Genomic DNA, 19,741 nt, shown 5'->3' on the forward strand with positions numbered 1-19,741 from the left:
TGTGGTGCCCATGTGCGCCATGATCCTACCCTGCCCTTGCCACCTTCATTCTCTGTGACCAGACGCCTACTTACACTTCAACACCTAAGGAGCTGGAAGAAAACGGGGTTTTAATTCAAAGAAGCATTTACTTTTAACGAGAGGCTAAAAGTTCACTGTTGGGCCCTGCAGCGTGCAAGGCACGGTAATTGTTTGCACAAGGCTTTTGTTGATGCCAAATGTATCTGTGATTTCTGGTGTTCCTTCACGGAACTGAAATGTCTTCTTTTTTTACAACATTGTATGGCACTCGGCCTCAGCATTTTACAGCACTTTAACAGAAATGCTGTCACTGTCTTTTTATAAATGTAGTCTGGTAACATTCATTCCTGCATACAGACTTGTTTTTGTATGACATGTATGCACTTAAGAACATAAGAAAGTTTACGAACGAGAGAACATGCAGGCCATCTAGCCCATTTGGTAGTTAATTGATTCAGGGATCTCATCTAGCTGTTTCTTGAAAGAAACCAGGGTATCAGCTTCAACAACAAGGCTGGGTAACTTGTTCCACACTCCCACAACCACAACAAAGTAAAGAAGTGCTTCCTGTTCTCGGTCTTAAATGCACTTTCATGCAGTGACCTCTGGTTCATGTTTCATGGTTCATTTGGAAGAAATCTGCTGGGATGTCTTTAAGGATTTTGAATACATGAGGTCCTCTCGTAATCTTCTCTTTTCAAGACTAAAAAGGTTCAGTTCCTTCAGAATGTCCTGAGTGTAGGGCATTCCCTTAAAGGGAAGTCCTCATTTCTCATACTGGTTTTTAAATCTTGGTAACTCAATTCATTGACCTTATAGACTGTATAAGGTATATATTCATTGACTGTGGAGAGAAAAATGACTAATTTTGAATTCAGCTTCAAAGTGGGAACTTTGTGAAAAAAACGTAAGTGGGCTTGTTGTCACAGATCCATGGTCTCGTCACAGGAAAGAGTGAGAGTTTGCATGAGTGTATGCGCGAATAAGTACAGGTTATGCAGCAGACATTTCACCTCAGAATTCCAACGTGATCTGCATGCAGAGTTTACAAGAAAGTAGTACTTGTTGGAAAAAGTGTCTCAAAGTCGAGGACAGTATTTCTGTTGGATTAAACGAGATGTAGTCACGAGCCTGCTTGTTTACAATGTCATTGGGCTTTTTTAAATCACCGGATGTTTTCTTGCCTTGACCTGAATCGCAGAATACGGCGCTGCACATACCTGGAAATTTAATCTATTTTGTGGTGTAAATTGGAGGGTTTACACATTACTGTGTACATTTGACTTTTATTGTGGTTTGAGATGCACTCATCAATGCTGATTCTAACCCCGAAATATAAAAATAGTGCTGTAGTTCCTACTTAAAGCCCCAGAATATTTCTGGCTGCTCTTCTCTGGATGGATACCAGAACAGCAATGGTTTTTAGAATGTGGTGATCAAAATTGTACTCGTTATTTAGCTGTATGAACAGAAATCTGCAGGAGTTTTTACAGTGTGCCACGCGTTTCCATCAGAGCAGCCAGAGGCTACTGCAGCACAGTCTGTAAGGATACTGATGCCCTCCCCCTCCAGCTGTGTTCACCCTGTGTCTGTCTCTGTCTCTCTCTCTTTGTGGCTGGCTGTGACTGCGTGCGCCTCAGATTCCACGTGCGGACTCAGCTGAGGGCAGCGATGCGTGGGGGCCCGGTGGGAGCAGCGCCGGCGGAGGCCGCGGCCTTGCTCATCCAGCTGCTGTGGGGCAAATCGCTGTACTCCGGCCCCGCCCACACGGCGCCCAAGACCACGCCCACCTCCAGAGCCCAGCCCACCCGGGCCGGCGGGAGGAAGAGCTCCGTCCTGCAGAGTATCTACGGTAAGAGACAAAACCCCACAGCCGGCAGCTAGCTAGTGTGTGAAGGTCATCTTCAATACCTCCAAAGCAACTAACAATGGAGTGCAACAGCTGGAGGGACTTTTGCTTCTCATTTAACATCTCCTAGGTTATTATTTGAATGGGAGACGGCCTTTTAGCCTGCTAATTTGATTCTAGCTTATTGATCCTGTCATGCTTTTATCTGGGAAGTCAGTAAGGAGGGAACAGGATCCGGTTTTCGATCTGCACTGAGGAAAGCAGGTCTGACCTGGCATGAGACACGGCTTTGATTAATAATAATTAATAATAATAGCTAACACTTATATAGCGCTTTTCTGGACACTCCACTCAAAGCACTGTACAGGTAATGGGGACTCCCCTCCATCACCACCAGTGTGCAGCCCCACCTGGATAATACGACGGCACCTACAGTGCACCAGTACACTCACCACACACCGGCTCTCAGTGGGGAAGGGAACAGAATGATGAAGCCAGTTCATAGATAGGGATTATTAGGAGGCCATGATTGGTAAGGGCCAATGGGAAATTTGGCCAGGATGCTGGGGTAACACCCTTACTCTTTTCAAGAAAAGCCCTGGGACTTTTAATGACCACACAGAGTTAGTACCTCGGTTTTACATCTCATCTGAAGGACAGCGCCTTTTTACAGTATAGAATCCCCGTCCCTATACTGGGACATTAGGACACCCCCTGCTGGTCCCACTAACACCTCTTCCAGCAGCAACCTTAGCTTTCCCAGGAGGTCTCCCATCCAGGTACTGACCAGGTTCACACCTGCTGAGCTTCATTGGGCTGCCAGTTGTGAGTTGCAGGGTGATATGGCTGCTTTAGGGATATTTTAAAAGCTTACCTGAAAAAAAGAGATCCCAGTTAGGAGATAACACAGGACTGGCCTGCAAGTCAGAGCCAGCTCCACTTACAGTACGCAGTCCTGCCGGACAGCAACCGGGCCTCCATTGTGACACACAGTCATGGAGACGTTACTGACTGAGTAAAACATTTATATGGGATACCCCGTTTTATGAAGCTGTCGTCAGTTTTGTGTATTCATGCACCTCGCCTTTTAGCACAGGATTCCCTCAGTCCCTAGACTGCATATTATCATCACAAACGTCCAAATAAATGTTAATTCTGGAATTGCAAACCAGAAAATGGCCGCTTGTCCTAGCAGGCACTATAGTCCTCAGCGAAGTGCTCAAGATCATGTGTCTCCCGGAGTGCGGGGCCAGCAGGGGGCTCTGTAAGATTGTGCCAGGCCGCGCCCCCTCGCCCTGAACACATCAGACGGCGCCCCGCGGTGCCTGGGTCCCCAACGCCACTCCCGCCGCCGCAACAACAGCCGAGAGAGCGGCGGGTTTCGGTCGCGGCGCAGAGACGGCCTGGCCTTTAGCAGACATGAGCAGGTGATGAAGGGAGAGGACGGGGGGCCGGCTGCCAGCTCTCGCAGACAGAGGCTGCCTTCAGAGCCGGGCGGCTGCCCCACGCCGAGCTCCCCCGCCCCCCCACCCCCGGCCCGCGCTGACAGGCCTGGCCTGTGTGAAAAGTTCAGCGCTGTCAGCGGGAATGTCAGGGCGCTGTCTGCAGCTCCAAACTGCGCTAAACCTCCACTCACAAGACGACCCAGCGCCTGCCCAGAAGGGCTGCATCGGACGTTTGAGACTGTCAGGTTTACAGGATAATTATCCTCAGGCTCACCTTGTTTTAATAAAGACGTATTTAAAGACGTATTTTAATAAAGGTACGTATTTCTACCCTCATGAAATATGCTCCTGTACGATTTCTGTGATCACAAGCCACTTAAGAGTTTTATGGTGCTGTAGTTAGCACCACAAATGAGAAATCTTATTTGTTCCCTTCGACAGGATATGTGGTGCATTGGACTTGGGCTAAAAGACTCTCATATAAAGAAATAGTGTGTTAAAGCAATGTTGGTAAAATCTTACAAACTATTGCACTACAGCTGTTCTACAACTTAATCAGAGTATGTAAACATAATTTATTTAGGAAGTGCTGCCAGTCCTGGTTCTCTTTAAAGTATGAGTTCCCTGTGTTTTAAGTAATATTGCATTAATATTAATAAAGGCGTTGTATAACTTTTAACCTGTTCTGGCTTATTGAGCTTCAGAGTGGCGTTCTGACTCTCAGAATGTTGTACTGATCCTCAGAGTGTTGCACTGATCCTCAGAGTGGCGTACTGGGCCTCAGAGTGGTCTACTGGGCCTCAGAGTGGTCTACTGGGCCTCAGAGTGGCATACTGAGTCTCAGAGTGTTGCACTGATCCTCAGAGTGGTCTACTGGGCCTCAGAGTGTTGTACTGACCCTCAGAGTGGTCTACTGGGCCTCAGAGTGGCGTACTGAGCCTCAGAGTGGTCTTCTGGGCCTCAGAGTGGCGTACTGAGCCTCAGAGTGGTCTTCTGGGCCTCAGAGTGGCGTACTGAGCCTCAGAGTGGGGTACTGGGCCTCAGAGTGGCGTACTGGGCCTCAGAGTGTTGTACAGCAGGGGTGATGTCACTGCTGCGCCTGCAGACCCAGTGATGGGGAGGTGTACATGTACGGTAGGTTTGGCCCGAGGTTCAGTCCGCCATCACTGTGCCATGTTTGTCTCACGTGTTCACTCCAGGTTACAGCCGTGTTTCTCCTGCTGGTTTTGTGCACAGGGGGATCCCAGGCCAGGAGGGAGCGCTTAAGCAGAAGTGCGGTGCTGAGCTCTCGCAGCCACTCCCAGATCTTGCTCGACCTGTCCCTTAACGCGCCGCCTCGCTGTGAGTATGACAGTCTTCCCAGCCGTGATCCTGGAGGTGCACACACCAGCTGAGGTCTGCGTTACACACATTACACACATGAACCCTTCACTGAATTAATAACAGTTCAGTTTGACTGCTTTTAGCCTTTAATGCTCGGATGCTGCCATGCAACTGTTGCATTTCATAAGCAACATAAAGTTTCAAACTTTTATATAGAAAAACAACTTCCAAATACTCTAAACAAGCAACTTATTAGTTCAATTAAGACTGCAATTAAGTAATTAAGCTCAAGCTTGAATGTAAACCAGCCGATGTGTGATCTCCAACTCGGGATCTCCTGTACTAAGCAGTGAACCTTGCATCACACCTGCATGTGCCCTGTGGTAAGATCTTGTCTGCAATTAACTGTCAGTTTTATATAAAGATTTAGAGTAGATAGGGGCATTACTCTGAAGCAGGACTGCAGAATTTCAGGCTTTGAGGTTAATGGATACAGTTTGCTTTTAATGAGAAGTCTTAAATATGTCAAGCTGAAACTATTTCCTTAACTGAACCAGTTGGGTGCAGCTGCTAAGTCAAAGAAGCCTCCAGTACAGAGTCTGCTGGAGCATGATTCCTCTTCAGGACTGGAATTGTGCAGCGCTCTGTCAGAATTGGCCCTGCCAGTAGGTGTGTGTGGTGTCCTAAAGCTGTAGACTGCTTCTCGCTGTACACAAAGTACAGAAGGAGATGAAGTTATAGGTCAAAAATTGAGATAATGGGTAATTAAACTGAGATTAAACTATACAGCAGAGATTAAACTATACAGTGTATATGATAATAAAGATATATAAAAATAGATAGAATAAGAACAGAGAAGAGGTGTAACAGCCAAGTCCAGCTCTGTGGTAACATGTTCTGTGTGTGTTTTTCACACAGTGAGCAGTGTGGGGTGCGTGCACCTGTTGGAGAGCATGGGCCAGGCCAAGCAGTTCTCCTACCACATGAGGCCTCACACCGCTACTCGGAGCAGCAAAACCAGGGAGAAGGAGTGAGACAGAAGGAGATGCTCGGCTGTCCATCGGGACTTCAGGGATACACAGCGCACCAGCGGACTGGCTACACACATGGCCTTCTTTCACAGACCAGGCTCTCAGAGCAGTGGACAGAGAATGAGCCCCAGCAGCAGCAAGACTCACACAGCAGGCAGAACTGCCACAAGGACCGTAACCAAAACTAAACTCCAAGGACATTGGAATTTCCAAGAAAGCACATTTGTCGACCTGAGATCAGTGGGTATAGTCTTTCGTTCGTCCATCCCTGCACAAACTCTAGCCACATTGGTCAAGCTCAGTATGCAGGAGCACAAAATACCTTAATTTGTCCCTTAAGTATTCTTTGGCTTTAAGGGGGCTTGAGATGCAGGTTAGTTAATCCTAGGGTAGGGAAAAATACATGTAAAATGCTTAGCACCTATGTAAATACATAAGGTGTTTTTGTGCCAAAAAGCCATTTGCACAAACCATCATGAGTATAAACCAAAATCTTAACTAGGACATACCTTTCTCCTTGTGTTAGCGTGAGGAAGACTGATTGAGAACGTTTAACTTGCACAACTAGACACCAGGTAAAACACAGATAACGCCGGCCAGCATTTCGGAGGACTAGCTGTCTGCTCTCCGCTGTGCAGAGTCGGCAAGAGGAGCCCAGCGTCCCGCCAGAGACACTTCGCGCCACCGTGACGCAGCGCCCAACCTGCGTTAAAATTCACATCTTCACTGCACAAGCGATAACCTTTCCCCCAGCAGGCATCTGTCAGCACCAGGTCATAGCGCAGTCACACCTGCAGGGCCGGGTGGAGCTCGGCAACACAGCTGCTGGTATTTCCTTTTGAAGAGCTAAGCATTTTAAGCAGCTGAGGCTTTGAGTCGGCTCATTCACCACAAAATAAATCTGCTGTTGGCTAATGTAGATTAAATTGAAGGTACAGACTCTTGTAATATACACAGTGAGAGGAATGCTTACGTGCTTCATATATTATTTTTACTATCAGTCTATTGTATGACAAAGGTCAAGTTAATGGTATTTTATATACTTACAGAACAGAGTTATAAGCTTATAAGAGTTGAACCGTGCCTACATTTAGTAATACACCATGAGCACACTAGGAAAGTGGTCAAATTGAAATGCTTGTTCAGCATTTTCTTCATGAAGATAAATACTGAAAATTCAAAAGCTGGATTGTGTTACGAAGTGTTTTCTTATTATATAGCATTGATGTTTTTCCTGTATCATCATTCACCGTACAGCATATATTTTTACACACATCATTTAAAGAAATCTCCAAGGAATTTCGCAAAGCTTCACTTTTTTTTTCCCCCTTAAATGACATTTATTAAATTACCAACATACACTGTATCGGTATTTTCCGAAATGCAATCCCTTGGCCTTTCAAGGCAAACGACCATAAAAAAATCCGCTGAAAAGAGAAGAAGAACGCCGGCAGGCCCGCCTGTGGAGGACGTCAGTAGGCGTCCCGGGGCCCTGCCGCTCCCCGATGCTGGGCTGACAGGGCGACGCTGTAGCAGTACAGCAGGTCAGTCAGCCACTGCTCGCGAGCCGCCCCCCGACAGCAGCGCTGCGGAGACACAGGACAGGGGACAGGCTCAGAGCCGCACGCTTGCACCAACCCGAGGCCCGGGTCGAGTCACGGCAAGCGGAGACGTTACGTACCGTGAGGTCCTGGACGAGGTGCTGCAGCAGGGTCGCGTTGGCCAGCATGTGGTTCCGGAGCTGGCTGTGCTGGAGCAGGAGCCGCAGCAGCTGTGCCACCAGGGGGAGCTCTTCCTCGCCGAGCTCCGACACCTGCACGGCCTGCAGCACCAGCCGCAGCAGCCGCGGCACGCCCCCCAGGGCCCCCACACACGCCCCCCACACCGCCTCCCTGAGACAGAGACAGACAGGGGTCAGCTGCGCTGCCAGATTTCGCACTGGCCTTTACCAATCATGGCCTCCTAACAATCCCCATCTATGAATTGGCTTCATCACTCTGTTCTCCTCCCCACTGATAGCTGGTGTGTGGTGAGAGTACTGGCGCACTATGGCTGCCGTCGCATCATCCAGGTGGGGCTGCACACTGGGGGTGGTGGAGGGGAGTCCCCATCACCTGTAAAGTGCTTTGAGTGGAGTGTCCAGAAAAGCGCTATAGGAGTGTAGAGAATTTATTTTACTGCTGATGCCATTATTTTGCCCCCCACCCGGGTCCTGACCTTTTCTGCGAGCTGTCCTGCGCGGGCGGCTCGTGGTCCAGGGAGAGCAGCAGGGTCAGGAGGCTGAGGCAGCAGCTCGCCAGGAAGCGCAGCAGCTCCTCGCTGGGCAGCAGGGAGGGGCCCAGGAGCCGGGACACCGATCGCAGGAGGGCCGCCGCTGTGCTGTCGGGCACCACCTGCAGCCTCGCCTGCAACGGCACGAGGCCGGGTGAGAGACGGGGACTCACCCGCAGGAAGGTGGAGGGACGCTGACTGCGTTGACCACACTGCAGGCCTACTTTGTTTGCCATAAATACCACAGGATATAAACTTCAGTAACACTCTGAAATCAACACCGAGATGCAGCGGCACCGTCAAACTCTCTCTTCTAATTCACACTTTATGGATTGAAACGTTTTTCCACAGTGGAAGATAGCCATGAAAGAGATTAATCTCCACCTTCCACGCGCAGTAATCTAACCGCGTTCATCATCGGCTCACTTTCAGTAACCGCTTATCCGATGCAGAGCTGCAGTGGGATCGCAGGAAGCTGTGGGCGCGAGGTGGGATAGACCCCGGACAGGATGCCAGTCCACCCCAGGGAAAAAACTGACACAAACTCACAGCAGAGCTGCTTTTTACAGCAGCCAATTCTCTACTTAACCTACCAGCATGTCTTTGGACTGGGGGAGGAAATCCATGCGAATACAGGGAGAACATACAAACTCCACCCAGACAGCACCTCAGCACCACTCTAGCCATGTTCTTCATCACTAAATAGTTCTCAACTATCAAGAGTGATTTTTACTGCTCACAGATAAGCGGACATCGCTGCTCTAAAAAACAAACACTGACAGTGCCCAGCATTTTCAGCATCATTAGTTATCCTAGGGTAGGGAAAAATACATGTAAAATGCTTAGGAGTGATACACAAGGTGTTTTTGTGTCAAAAAGCCATTTGCACAGAGCATCATGAGTATAAACCAAGATCTTAAACATGGATACCTTTCTCCTTGTGTTACCATGAAGAATTTTCAACCTGCACAACTAGACGTCAATAGATGTTTAGACTTCCACACTGCTTTACCAATACAGACAGGCATCGCATATATTAACTCAGCATCCCTTCCTCTGACTCACCAGGTTTTTACAGATGGCATTTTGCAGGATGTCAAAACACTGAGACCTGGACCCAACTGTCTCCAAGCAGTGACACACTTCCTGTGAAAAGGGAGAAAAGGAAACAAGGATGAAAGAGGAGTTTTTCCGAAGCAGGAGAGTTCTGCACGTATTGATGTCGGTCACAGAAAAGGAATTCACAGGGGGTGCTCACACTGTAAAGTGCTTTTTATCTATTTTTAATCCTGCAGTGATTTACCTAGTGAAGAACTTTGCTCAAGGGCATCACAGAAGTGTCCCTGCAGGTATCTGAACCCACAACCCTCCGGTCCAAGGCCCTAAAACTACCCCATGCTGCTGCCTGCAAGGCACTAAGCTACATGTTGTAAACTTTAAAGCACAGCAACATGAAATCAGACAATGTAAAGTACTGCTGTTCCAAAATGCCTATGTCATAAATCCACTCAGTGCCACCTGAATGCCTGCACTTGGTTAAATGTTTGTAAATGACAACAGTTCACAAAAACATTTTAATATTTTACTCCTTAAAGGGGCTTAAAGAAGCTCTGTCTCCCCCAAGACACTGTACTGGATGAAGTGCTCAGAAAATGGGTAGATGAATTCCTGTGGTGCAGGGAATGCAATTCCAGATACAGCCCACGCCAAGAGAACAATTTCTCTTTCTGACTGTCCCCGATACGGGCTGTTTCCCTGGAAGTGAGGTATACTGAGCATTTAAAGAATCAACACATATCACTGAAACAAATTCTAAAAGTTATTAGGAACCTATTTTTTGTTGAAGGTACACTGACATTTAATTCAGCAAATACAGATAAATTCAACATATCATCTACTGCAAAAGTCACAAGCCTTGAGCATGTGGAGCCATTCCTGGAAGTAATACAAGCTACGTACATGCTTTACACCAGATTGCAGATGTTATTATACTCCCTCTCAAAGAGCCTGGACAAGCATCTGGCTGTTCACTGGTCTCTGAGCCCTAGATGTTACATGTCATGCAAAGGCCATCGGGTCTTTGGTCTAACAAAACCTTGGTCTAGATTCTACCATAAAGGTGCCGTTTTCTTTTTTCTCCCCACTCACAATCTCACATTATTAAGTAATTTAGCATTTATGAAACTAAGTCAATTAAGCAAGTTAAGCAAAAAGATGCCCAAACTTATTCGAATGCATTTTCTTTTTATAACAGATGTGTGCATACATTGAATACTACGTGTATTCGGATGCTCACTGTATTTCTAAAAATAATGCACTTTCTTATGATGCTGCTGCTGCTGCTAGTTCCTACATGGGCTGGATTATCAAGATCTCTTTTGAAGAGATACCTGTTCTTAATTAAGAAACCTCAGAAGTTAAATTAAAAAGCAAACAGATAAAAATCATTGACAGAACTGAATACAGCTGGTCTATCTTTCCCTTGTCCTGTTCCAATCTCTCTCCCATCAGTAACGCACAGAGAGCCTTGACATTTCAGGACATTCATGCAAGAAAACCAAAAAACTGCCCATGACATACCTGCACAGATACCTTAGTAAGACTCAGCCGGCATTAGGAAGCTACTTGTCCTGGTGCAGGGGCTGTAGCACCCCAGAGCCTGTCCCAAAACCATTAAAAGAGAGCGAGGCAGGACCCCAGGCCCATCTCAGAGCACCTGAGCAAGAGGGCTCTCAAAAACGGTACAATCTAATGGATCATACAGCCGCAACACAGCGCCGATTTTAAATAAACTCCACAGGCTTGATAAGTAACAAATCATATGGGAAATCAGGGGTGGTTTCACAACGGATGAGGTTTTTTGAAAATTCACAGAAGTTAAACCGCCTCTATTCAGCAAATACCACGTGAGGCTGGCATTTGATGCAGCTTCATTAAATCTGATGTGAATAACTGGGGAGCAGAGAAATAAACGGGAAACAGATAAATGCTTTATAAAGACTAAAAGAAGGGATAAGGACTTCAGGCTTTGAAGTCTACAAAACTAAAAACATACCAAATTAATTTATATCTTTTATGACTTTTAATATAGTATATATAAACAGAAAACCTGTCACAATTACACATTTCTAAATGAGTGATAGTCAAATGTATTAAGTCCTTGGCAGTATTTTGTGAACCTTTTTTTGTCTTTCATAATCACAAGGAGGTGCTTCCTGTACATTTTAAAGGGTTTTACTCCTGTACTCCTAGTCCTGTAGTGACAAAGCTTCAGTTTCCTGACAAGAGATGCCAGTTAATGGACATTGCTAGACATTGTGAAAAACTTTGGAACCTGCCCCCCTGTTCTAACTACAGCACCAAGAAAGGATGCAATCAGTATATATATATTGTTGTAAGTGCAGAGTTATGTTAAAATCATGTAAAAATTGTACAAAGTACTAATAAACATTTAGTTTATTCTGGTCTCCACATTCCACAAGAAGTATTGCTGTATCAGTTCAGAGAAGAGAAATCAGATATATTCCAAAGTTTAAAGGAATGTCCTACATTGACAGGCTATACGAACTCAGCCTTAAAGACAAGTATTCACAATTCTAAAAGACATTGATCTGTCAAACCAGAGGACTTCTTCAGAATCACCAGTGAAACACAGATCAGAGAACATGGGTAGAAACTATGTGAAAGTACGTTTAAAACATTTGGAAGCACTTCTTTGCCCCAAGCTTTGTGGGATTATGGAACAAGCTACCTAGCCATGTTGACAAAGCTGATAACTGGACACCTGGATGAGATCCTCAAATCAATTCTTTATATCAAACACGCTAGACAGGCTAAATGGCCTCCTCTTGTAACATTTATGTAAAGTAGTCAAGAAATAAAAACATTCTACACAGAAGACATTGATTTTCATTATCCTTTGTGCTAATTGTACATCTGTTCAAAGCTCCATCAGTGTTTCATTCACCACTACCCCACTACCATGTGGTCCCATTAGACGAAGGAAGTCTGGTAGTGGCTGTTAATCAAACCTTGTGTCTTTTCTTTGTTGCTATGGAACTCTCACAAGGTTCCTGAGGTAAACCTCAAACATTATCTTAAAGAAGAAAGCACTGAGCCCTGATGAAACTCTTTGTTTTCTGAAGGTTCCCAGTTGTAGCCCAGGGATGTAAATTATCCTCCAAACCACTTTTCTGACCTCATGTTTGGGGTAAAATGTTCTTACATCCTCTTTCTGGAGGGGTAGCAACCATCGAATCAGATACATTAAACACCATAGTAAAAACTGAGACGTCATGTGGTTTTTCATAGGCACTGCTGGAGTAGTTGGGGTCAATAATCTTTTCCGTTAGATCTGACAGTTCTCTGATTTTCCCCATGTTAAAGTGGTTCTGAGAGTTTTGCTTGTTTTCAGACTCCTTAAACAGCCAGTGGCGATCAAGGTGACATTCCTGAAGCTTCTAAATACTTTCAGTGAATCTATCAGGTAAGTCTACGGCATATTCGACAATTAAAAGTATAGCATTTATGTTTAACCTTTATAAGGCATGAACATTATGTACTTTGAAAAATAATTATTTTTATAGTTGTACTTTTTCATATATTCAGTTCTCCTATTCATACACAATTACATCATAAATGTTGAAGCATCTTGATATACACCTGTATTATTTCTAAATCAACTTGTCAGCTCATCAATAATAAGAATAGATTCAAGGGCTATTGTATAGGGTTTATATATATGAGACTTATTTCGCAATAAATACCAAAGACAGTATGAAACGTTTATGTCCAGGGAAAGAAATATCCACTCAGGACAGTAAGAGGGACATGGAAAGCAAGGAGCTGTGGACAGTGGTCACAATGAAGACAGTACAAACCAATAGAAAAACAATTGCTCAGAGCACCACTGTACAAACCAGCTCTCCCAGACATTACAAATGTTCTATTTGTGTGGATTACAAATACTGCAGGTGCCAGAGGCACCAGCTGTTTCCAGGAACTGAGTCTCAGCTGAAAACTATAGGAGGGTGTGAAGCCTCAGTCGAATTCAATTTCTGTAAAGCCTTTTTGCGGCAAGGTATTTCATTACAGGAATACATGCTGCTGTAGCAGCGTCACTGAAACTGTCATTCCCAATCCACAAAAGGAAACAGCCAGAACGGACAGCCCTGTATCACAACTGCCACTTTTCTCTCTATATATATCCTCTTGATCCAACCATTTCACATTGCCAGTTACGCAAACCTGGCCACAACAGTAACAGACCCAGGTAAGTCACACTATGACATGGGTGTTTTCAGGAAGTACTTCTGCTGCAGACGTGCAGGGGGCGCTTACTGGACCTCCTGCTGAAAGGACTTGAAGCCGAGTGTGGAATCCTACGATCACTCAGTTCACAAGGATGTGAACGGCAAATCTGATTATGCTATGACTCATGCTGTTAGCGATATAGGCTATGGGAAAGGGTACAAACAAAAGGCTTTTAGTATAATATTCCTAGTGCTGGAGTCTCCACCCTCTTATGTTCAGGTATCCCAGCTTTAGGTTCAATCTTGAAAGCGTCTTTCTGAATGTTGATTGATTGGATGTCAGAAAGCTTTTTTTCTACTCATACTTTTGGAACTGAAACGCAATAGTTAAAAGACAAACCTCCAGCATGTTTAAGACCTGAAAACAGTTCAAATGAATCCTATCATGAAGTGAATTAAGAGTGTACGTGTGTAACTGAGAGCTGGGCTGGAATGCAGGTGTCTTCCAGGACCAGGATTGGGAAATCCTGATCCAGAGCGCTGTGGAGATCCTCGGCCACAAAGCCAACCAGGGAAAAAATCATTTGTAGGGCAAAACCCAGAAGGAGGTTTTTCACAGGTGAAGTGAGCTTGGTCTTCCTTGGGACCGTGTGGTTGTCTTGGTTGAGCGGTGATGTTTGGGTGAAGACTCGGGTGACGTGTACACGAAACAGGTCTTGCACTGTAAGTGTATCTGGGCTTCAGTTTGCACCAGCAAAGAATTTACAAAGCCCTACCACATTAAAGAGAGCAGCTCTGACCTATCTACATAACGAGGCACAAACCACAAAGAACAATGTACTGTAGCAATCATAGCATTAGAATTTCCCCCCTCTGAGCATAGCCTGATAATGACACTCATGTAATAATTACAATTATTAGTAATTGCTTACACTTATAAAGTGCTTTACAGGTAATGGGGACTCCCCTCCACCACCACCAATGTGCAGCCCCACCTAGTTGATGCGAAGGCAGCCATACTGCTCCAGTACACTCACTACACACCAGCTATCAGTGAGGAGGAGAACAGAGTGATGAACCCAGTTCACAGATGGGGATTATTAGGAGGCCGTGATTGATAAAGGCCAATGGGAAATTTGGCCAGGATGCTGGGGTAACACCCTTACTCTTTTCAAGAAAAGCCCTGGGACTTTTAATGACCACACAGAGTTAGTACCTCGGTTTTACATCTCATCCGAAGGACGGTGCCTTTTTACAGTATAGAGTCCCAGTCCCTATACTGGGACATTAGGATCCACATGGACTGCAGGGTGAGCACCCCCTGCTGGTCCCACTAACACCTCTTCCACCAGCAACCTTAGTTTTTCCCAAGAGCTCTCCCATCCAGGTACTGAACAGACTCACACCTGCTGTGCTTCAATGGGCTGCCACATGGAAGGATAATATTAATGCTATATGTACAGAAAAGCAAAAGCTTTGTGGCAAACCCCACAAACTCCTCTTATGTATGGCATTTTAGTTTGTCATGGCAAACATAAAAATGGAAAAGTGCTATTTATTGAACCGATAATAAAATGCAGCCCTCATAGGTCCAAGGTCATAAGGTGAAACAGTCACCTAGTGAGCAGGCCTGCATTTTAGCACAGTTAAGCGCCATGTTCCAACTCCAACATCACTGCAGTGCCGGAAAGTTTCTGCAGTACAAGCTGTTAACTGCCTACTTCAACAATTACCTTAACTTGCTATTACCAATTAGGAAATAATAATTTGAGGCTTTTCTAATCATTTTATAAGTGGATTTTACTCTGATTAATGGCTGTCGATGGCTTATAATAAAAGCCAAATTGAATGACGCTTACATGTCCTTTCATTTGCTCTTTAATCCAACCTGAAAGTAATGTTATTATTGTAATTTCATTTCTTCCCATTACCTCGCATGCGTACCCAGACTTATTTATTGTTTGTGCTCATAAAATATCACAAAAACCCACCGCGTGCTGTCTGACACTGGCCCCGGTGCTGCTCACATCTAATTCGCCCTGTGTCACCTCCAATTACTGTGCACACTCCCCTCAGTCGCATTAACCCCTGGACCGGATCGCGCCAGCACAAGCTTAAGGCAGAGTTTCAAACATTTCTGCCGGGCACTTTCATCCTGTTTCTCCACCGCCTTTTATAAAAAAACACACGGGAAATGGCTGAACAAACAGCACATATCGGCAGTCAGATGCCTCCACCCCAGTTTTCTGCAGCCTTCGTCTCTCTTCCGAGTTCTATTTGGACACCCTGTACTCAATACAACAGCAATGCGTGTGTTAGAAAACATCATGGCTGGAGCAAAGAACAACAGCCGGGGAATTAAAAAAGACAAAAAGAACAGAGGAAACTCGCACCTCTACGATTGTAAACACGAGCCACGTTCTGCAGCCTTGGTTGAAGGCTCTTTTCTCGCTCTGGCAAACTGTCAGTGTTCAATATTTGCTTGAAAAAAACGCTAAAACAAATCCGCAGAAGCGCATCACATGACATAACAACCTTTCAGGCCCAGTCAAATTTACATGTGGACAGGATGAGCCCCATGTATCGCAGGCTCGGTCTCAAACCTGTCACCAGCCTATTCAGTGACACAGATCTTTCTAAGCAAGCATAGTATCACCTGCACACTACGAATAAAGTGTCCACAAATTTGTGTTCCACAGTGAGGGCTGGATGATATTTATTAATATTAATATAACAAAAGCAGCTACTATTGTGCTATAGCTGTAGCTTAAGCTCATACATTTATTTTGATCTTTTTTCTTAGATCTCTTTCAGTCTTCTGATCACTACAGGTTCCCATTATTCTAGATATTCCTACTGTTGCTTGCTGGGATCTTTGCCTGACCAGACAAAAGCGATTCTCACACATCCTATATATGACAAAATACAGCCACTGAGGCATTACCGCGTGCCTCTTAATCATTGCTATACACTTCATAAGGACCTATTTAATCCTCTATACCAAAATCAACTTAATCCAAGGTCTTGGGTTTCTTATGTGGCCTTTGCAGAAGAATAGCTGTGACAGTACTGCCAGTACTCTTCAGATGCATTACTGACCACTCCTGCTCACTCTAAAGAAGCTGTGATCATGATGACACCTTGAAACTGAAAGTCAGACACTTGATTAGGTTTCAATCATTACTAGCATGACATTTGTAGTTAGACTCGCATTACACATTTTAAAACTGAACATTTATCCTGAACTGAACCAACAGGAACAACTGAGCACAAACGCAAAGTTCAGGGACGTACTTTAACAAAAACAGGCATGGTAGACACAAATATGATCATAGAATCGTGTTCTGGTGAGCAGCACGTCTCCCTATGGTAGACAGCATCTGGTGCATCTGTGCACATTCACTGCACTGCAGCTTGTATCCAGTCACTTCCACTGCAATTAATGCTTAATTAATTAATTCCTGTGCAAAGCAGTGTGGTTGCCATCAGTCATACAATAGTGCTCTCCTTATCAATCAAGCCATGTTTTATCACACGAACAGGATTCCATCAAAAACACAGCACTGATGCACCTCAGGCCAGAAAAGGCTAATCAATTCACAAACCAAGCACTGGGGAAAGTACTGTAATTCCGGCATAAATAACATAGAGAAATGCATACCAAAGTCTTCTATCTCAGCCGTATTAAAATCAATACTGCTCAGGCACTGTAAAAGACAGCTATGTGGTTCGGGACTTATTGCAAAATACAGGGCTGACATTTCCCAATGATTTCTTAATTGGATGTGATCACCTAAAGAGGTCACCCCCCTGTCATATCTCAATTTCATTAGAAGTTTGTTACTCCCTCAGCTCTTCTGCATGTGGTAGGAATTGTTCAAAAGTTTAGAAACACAGCAATAGCAAACACTCCCGCATACAGTTCAAAAGAAAACTAGAGAACAAATAATGCAATAGTTCAGAGATCTGAGACGTGTCGGATAAGTGCGGTTCCCCAGTTCCCCAGGCGTCCAAAAACTACAAGGATCTAGGAGTTGAACAGTAACAGACAGGAACAGGTAGAAAAGGGGCTGAGGAGAAAGAGTTAACAGCTGGACCAACTGCTTGCTAAAGCCAATTTTGCAGTTTTTGTCGTCCCGTATAAAATCTAAAAGCCAACACTGTCACATTCGAAAGGGGAGTGCACACTTCAAATCTCCCTCATTAATTTGAACTTCTATCAAACATTTATAATAAAAGGGGGGGGAAAGGGAAGTCTTCACCTATTGGCATTCTAATATCCATAAAACAATACTGTCTCATTACTGCAACTGAAGCAAATGAAATCTGCTGTGTAATAACTGTCTGTTCCGTGCTCTGAAACCATTGCTCTTCCAGTGTGCGTCTGATTGACTTGGACACAGAAATGAAAAAGTCAAAACTGAAGCTTAATTGTGAAGCAAAATTAGTGGTCTTTCTTTTTAGATTATCATTTATTTTTGACCCTCGGGCTAGGTTTTGTTAGAGCTTAATTTCCATGCAAAAATGTCAGGCCTGAATCATTATGCTGCATTTCATTAGCATTTATCACTTTCCTCTGGCACCCTGACAATGAACAACCCTGTTTAAACACAAGACCTTCATATTATTAAAACAAAGACAGAGGGACAAGGTGCTTGTTCAATAATGAAACCTTAGTTTTCATGTAAATGCTGTTTTCAAGTTCTGTACAGAACTAATCAACAACATGGAAATATGCTGTAAGAAACAGAGGTGAAAACAACGCCTCTTATTTCAGTCTATTTTACGCCTAGTGTCTGCCATCCCTGAAGTGACCTTTGGTGAGGGCCATTTTCAACACTCTGCAGTTGACTTGCATCGACTTGGAAGTCAGGGCCTGAACAGACACAGAGAATCAGGACCTCTGGCCAGAGATATCAGCCAATTATAAAGCTGCTTCTCTCTGGACTGTCTGGAAGCAGATGAGCAGAGGGAACAGTCTCTGTGAAATTCGGCTGATGAGGTCAGAGGGCTGTACCCACTGGGGCTCAGTGTAAGAGGTCAAATTATGGTGATAAGGGCAATAAACCGGAGGAGTTTCCAATTAATTCATTAAGAATCACCAATTCCTCTCTCGCAACCATCAACAGAAATCAGTTCATGAGGTGAGGTTCTTCAGCTTCCTTCAGCTTGCATCCTGAGTAAAGTTCAGTGAGAAACAGAAAAAAGTGAAACAAAAACAAAATGATACAGCCACATCATAATTGGTTCTACATTGCTATATTAATTCTATAAGAGATGCCAACAAAGTCAGTACAAGTCCTAAAATAAAACTAGTTTAAGATGAATCCAAACAGTAATAAATACACTCCCATGAGCATTAAGAATAGGCTTGTGAGGGTGGTCTGCCAGTGGTGCCTAATGATTATTTAACAGCCTCAACCTAACTTGGCACTGTGCATCGCACAAGGCCCAATTCTGACAGTTCTGCAAAAGGTGTGCAGGGTTAGTGCTGAATCACCAATGGCTCTTTGTCCTGGCTGTTAATTTAAAGGCTGTATGTCTGTTTTTCTGTCTGTGAGGGCCAGACAGAAGCACCCAGAGTCTCTAGGCCCCTGGATCCTCTCATCCACATGCACTGAATCGTGCTTTTGGGAAAGCTACTGTCTCTATTACACTGACTCCCACAGGGCTCCGTTTTTTAGCATGCGCCCTCAGTGCTAAGCGAGAGATTGCTGTATTACCATAACATGACAGGAGTGAGCACAAGGTTGTGAATACAACAGAATCTTATACACAATCATACGCATGTGCTGAACTGAATGGAACAGCTCTTCCTTGTCCACAGTACGAACAAAGGCAACAAATATCCATTTCCGCCACAGCCACTGAAGTCAAAAGCAGTACAAGCTGCTCCTCCAGGTACAGAGCACTGAACAGTGATCCAGGCAATCTGAGCCCCCGATGTTGTAGGCTCCCCCTCTCCCTTTCCTCAACCCAGCTCTGTACCACTTGTCTTGAACACCGTTTCAATTAAAATGGGATAAGGTGACAGTCTCCCGGACACGCTAATAAGCAATGAAAACTGATTTCCCTCTTTTTTGCCATGAGCTCTTACAAATTATCAGTCTTTATATGTGCTCCCCACCCCCACCCCCACCCCCAGGGCAGACTCGGCTCTAATCAGCATTAATGGAGGGCAGCAGGAGCCTGTCAATAATCTCGGCCCTAACCCCCCAAGATGGTTAATATTCCTGTCTGCCTAGCCCTGATGGGAAGAGACAGGGGCAGCTAGGCCCACCGCCCAATCGGATCTAGTAGGGTACTTAGACTGGGATGCACACTGCAGCACCGTGACACCCAAATGTATCGGACAAAGATAAAAAAAAATCTAAACGTTGCACACTTCTTGTTTATATAGGAAGATTCCTGCCATGTTTCAACAGCTATCCATGACATGACGTGCACGACGCACACAATGGAGAAGACACAGACACAGCAGTATCAGACTGCTTCACGCAGGGCCCCGCAGAGACATGCGTGCGGAGAGGAGCACTGATTACAGCATGG

At 44.9% G+C, this 19,741-nt stretch overlaps 2 protein-coding genes across 2 annotated transcripts in view; one reads left to right on the forward strand and one right to left on the reverse strand.

Annotated features, from left to right (window-relative positions):
* The window catches only part of invs (inversin), an 82,973-nt gene extending 76,119 nt beyond the window's left edge, over positions 1 to 6,854 (forward strand). Inside the window, exons 16-18 of the mRNA XM_088928857.1 lie at positions 1,662 to 1,873; positions 4,552 to 4,656; positions 5,557 to 6,854. Of these exons, the coding sequence (XP_088784983.1) occupies positions 1,662 to 1,873; positions 4,552 to 4,656; positions 5,557 to 5,672 (433 nt within the window). The 3' untranslated portion in view covers positions 5,673 to 6,854. The remainder of the gene's footprint in view (positions 1 to 1,661; positions 1,874 to 4,551; positions 4,657 to 5,556) is intronic.
* A 130-nt stretch (positions 6,855 to 6,984) lies between these two features.
* tex10 (testis expressed 10) overlaps positions 6,985 to 19,741 on the reverse strand; it is a 42,893-nt gene continuing 30,136 nt past the window's right edge. The window contains exons 13-16 of the mRNA XM_088928858.1: positions 9,006 to 9,086; positions 7,887 to 8,074; positions 7,351 to 7,561; positions 6,985 to 7,255 (exon numbers count right to left, since the gene is read on the reverse strand). Of these exons, the coding sequence (XP_088784984.1) occupies positions 7,142 to 7,255; positions 7,351 to 7,561; positions 7,887 to 8,074; positions 9,006 to 9,086 (594 nt within the window). The 3' untranslated portion in view covers positions 6,985 to 7,141. The remainder of the gene's footprint in view (positions 7,256 to 7,350; positions 7,562 to 7,886; positions 8,075 to 9,005; positions 9,087 to 19,741) is intronic.

Source organism: Atractosteus spatula, chromosome 12 (assembly GCF_055471065.1).
Source record: "Atractosteus spatula isolate fAtrSpa1 chromosome 12, fAtrSpa1.hap1, whole genome shotgun sequence".
NCBI classification, from domain to species: Eukaryota; Metazoa; Chordata; class Actinopteri; order Semionotiformes; family Lepisosteidae; genus Atractosteus; species Atractosteus spatula.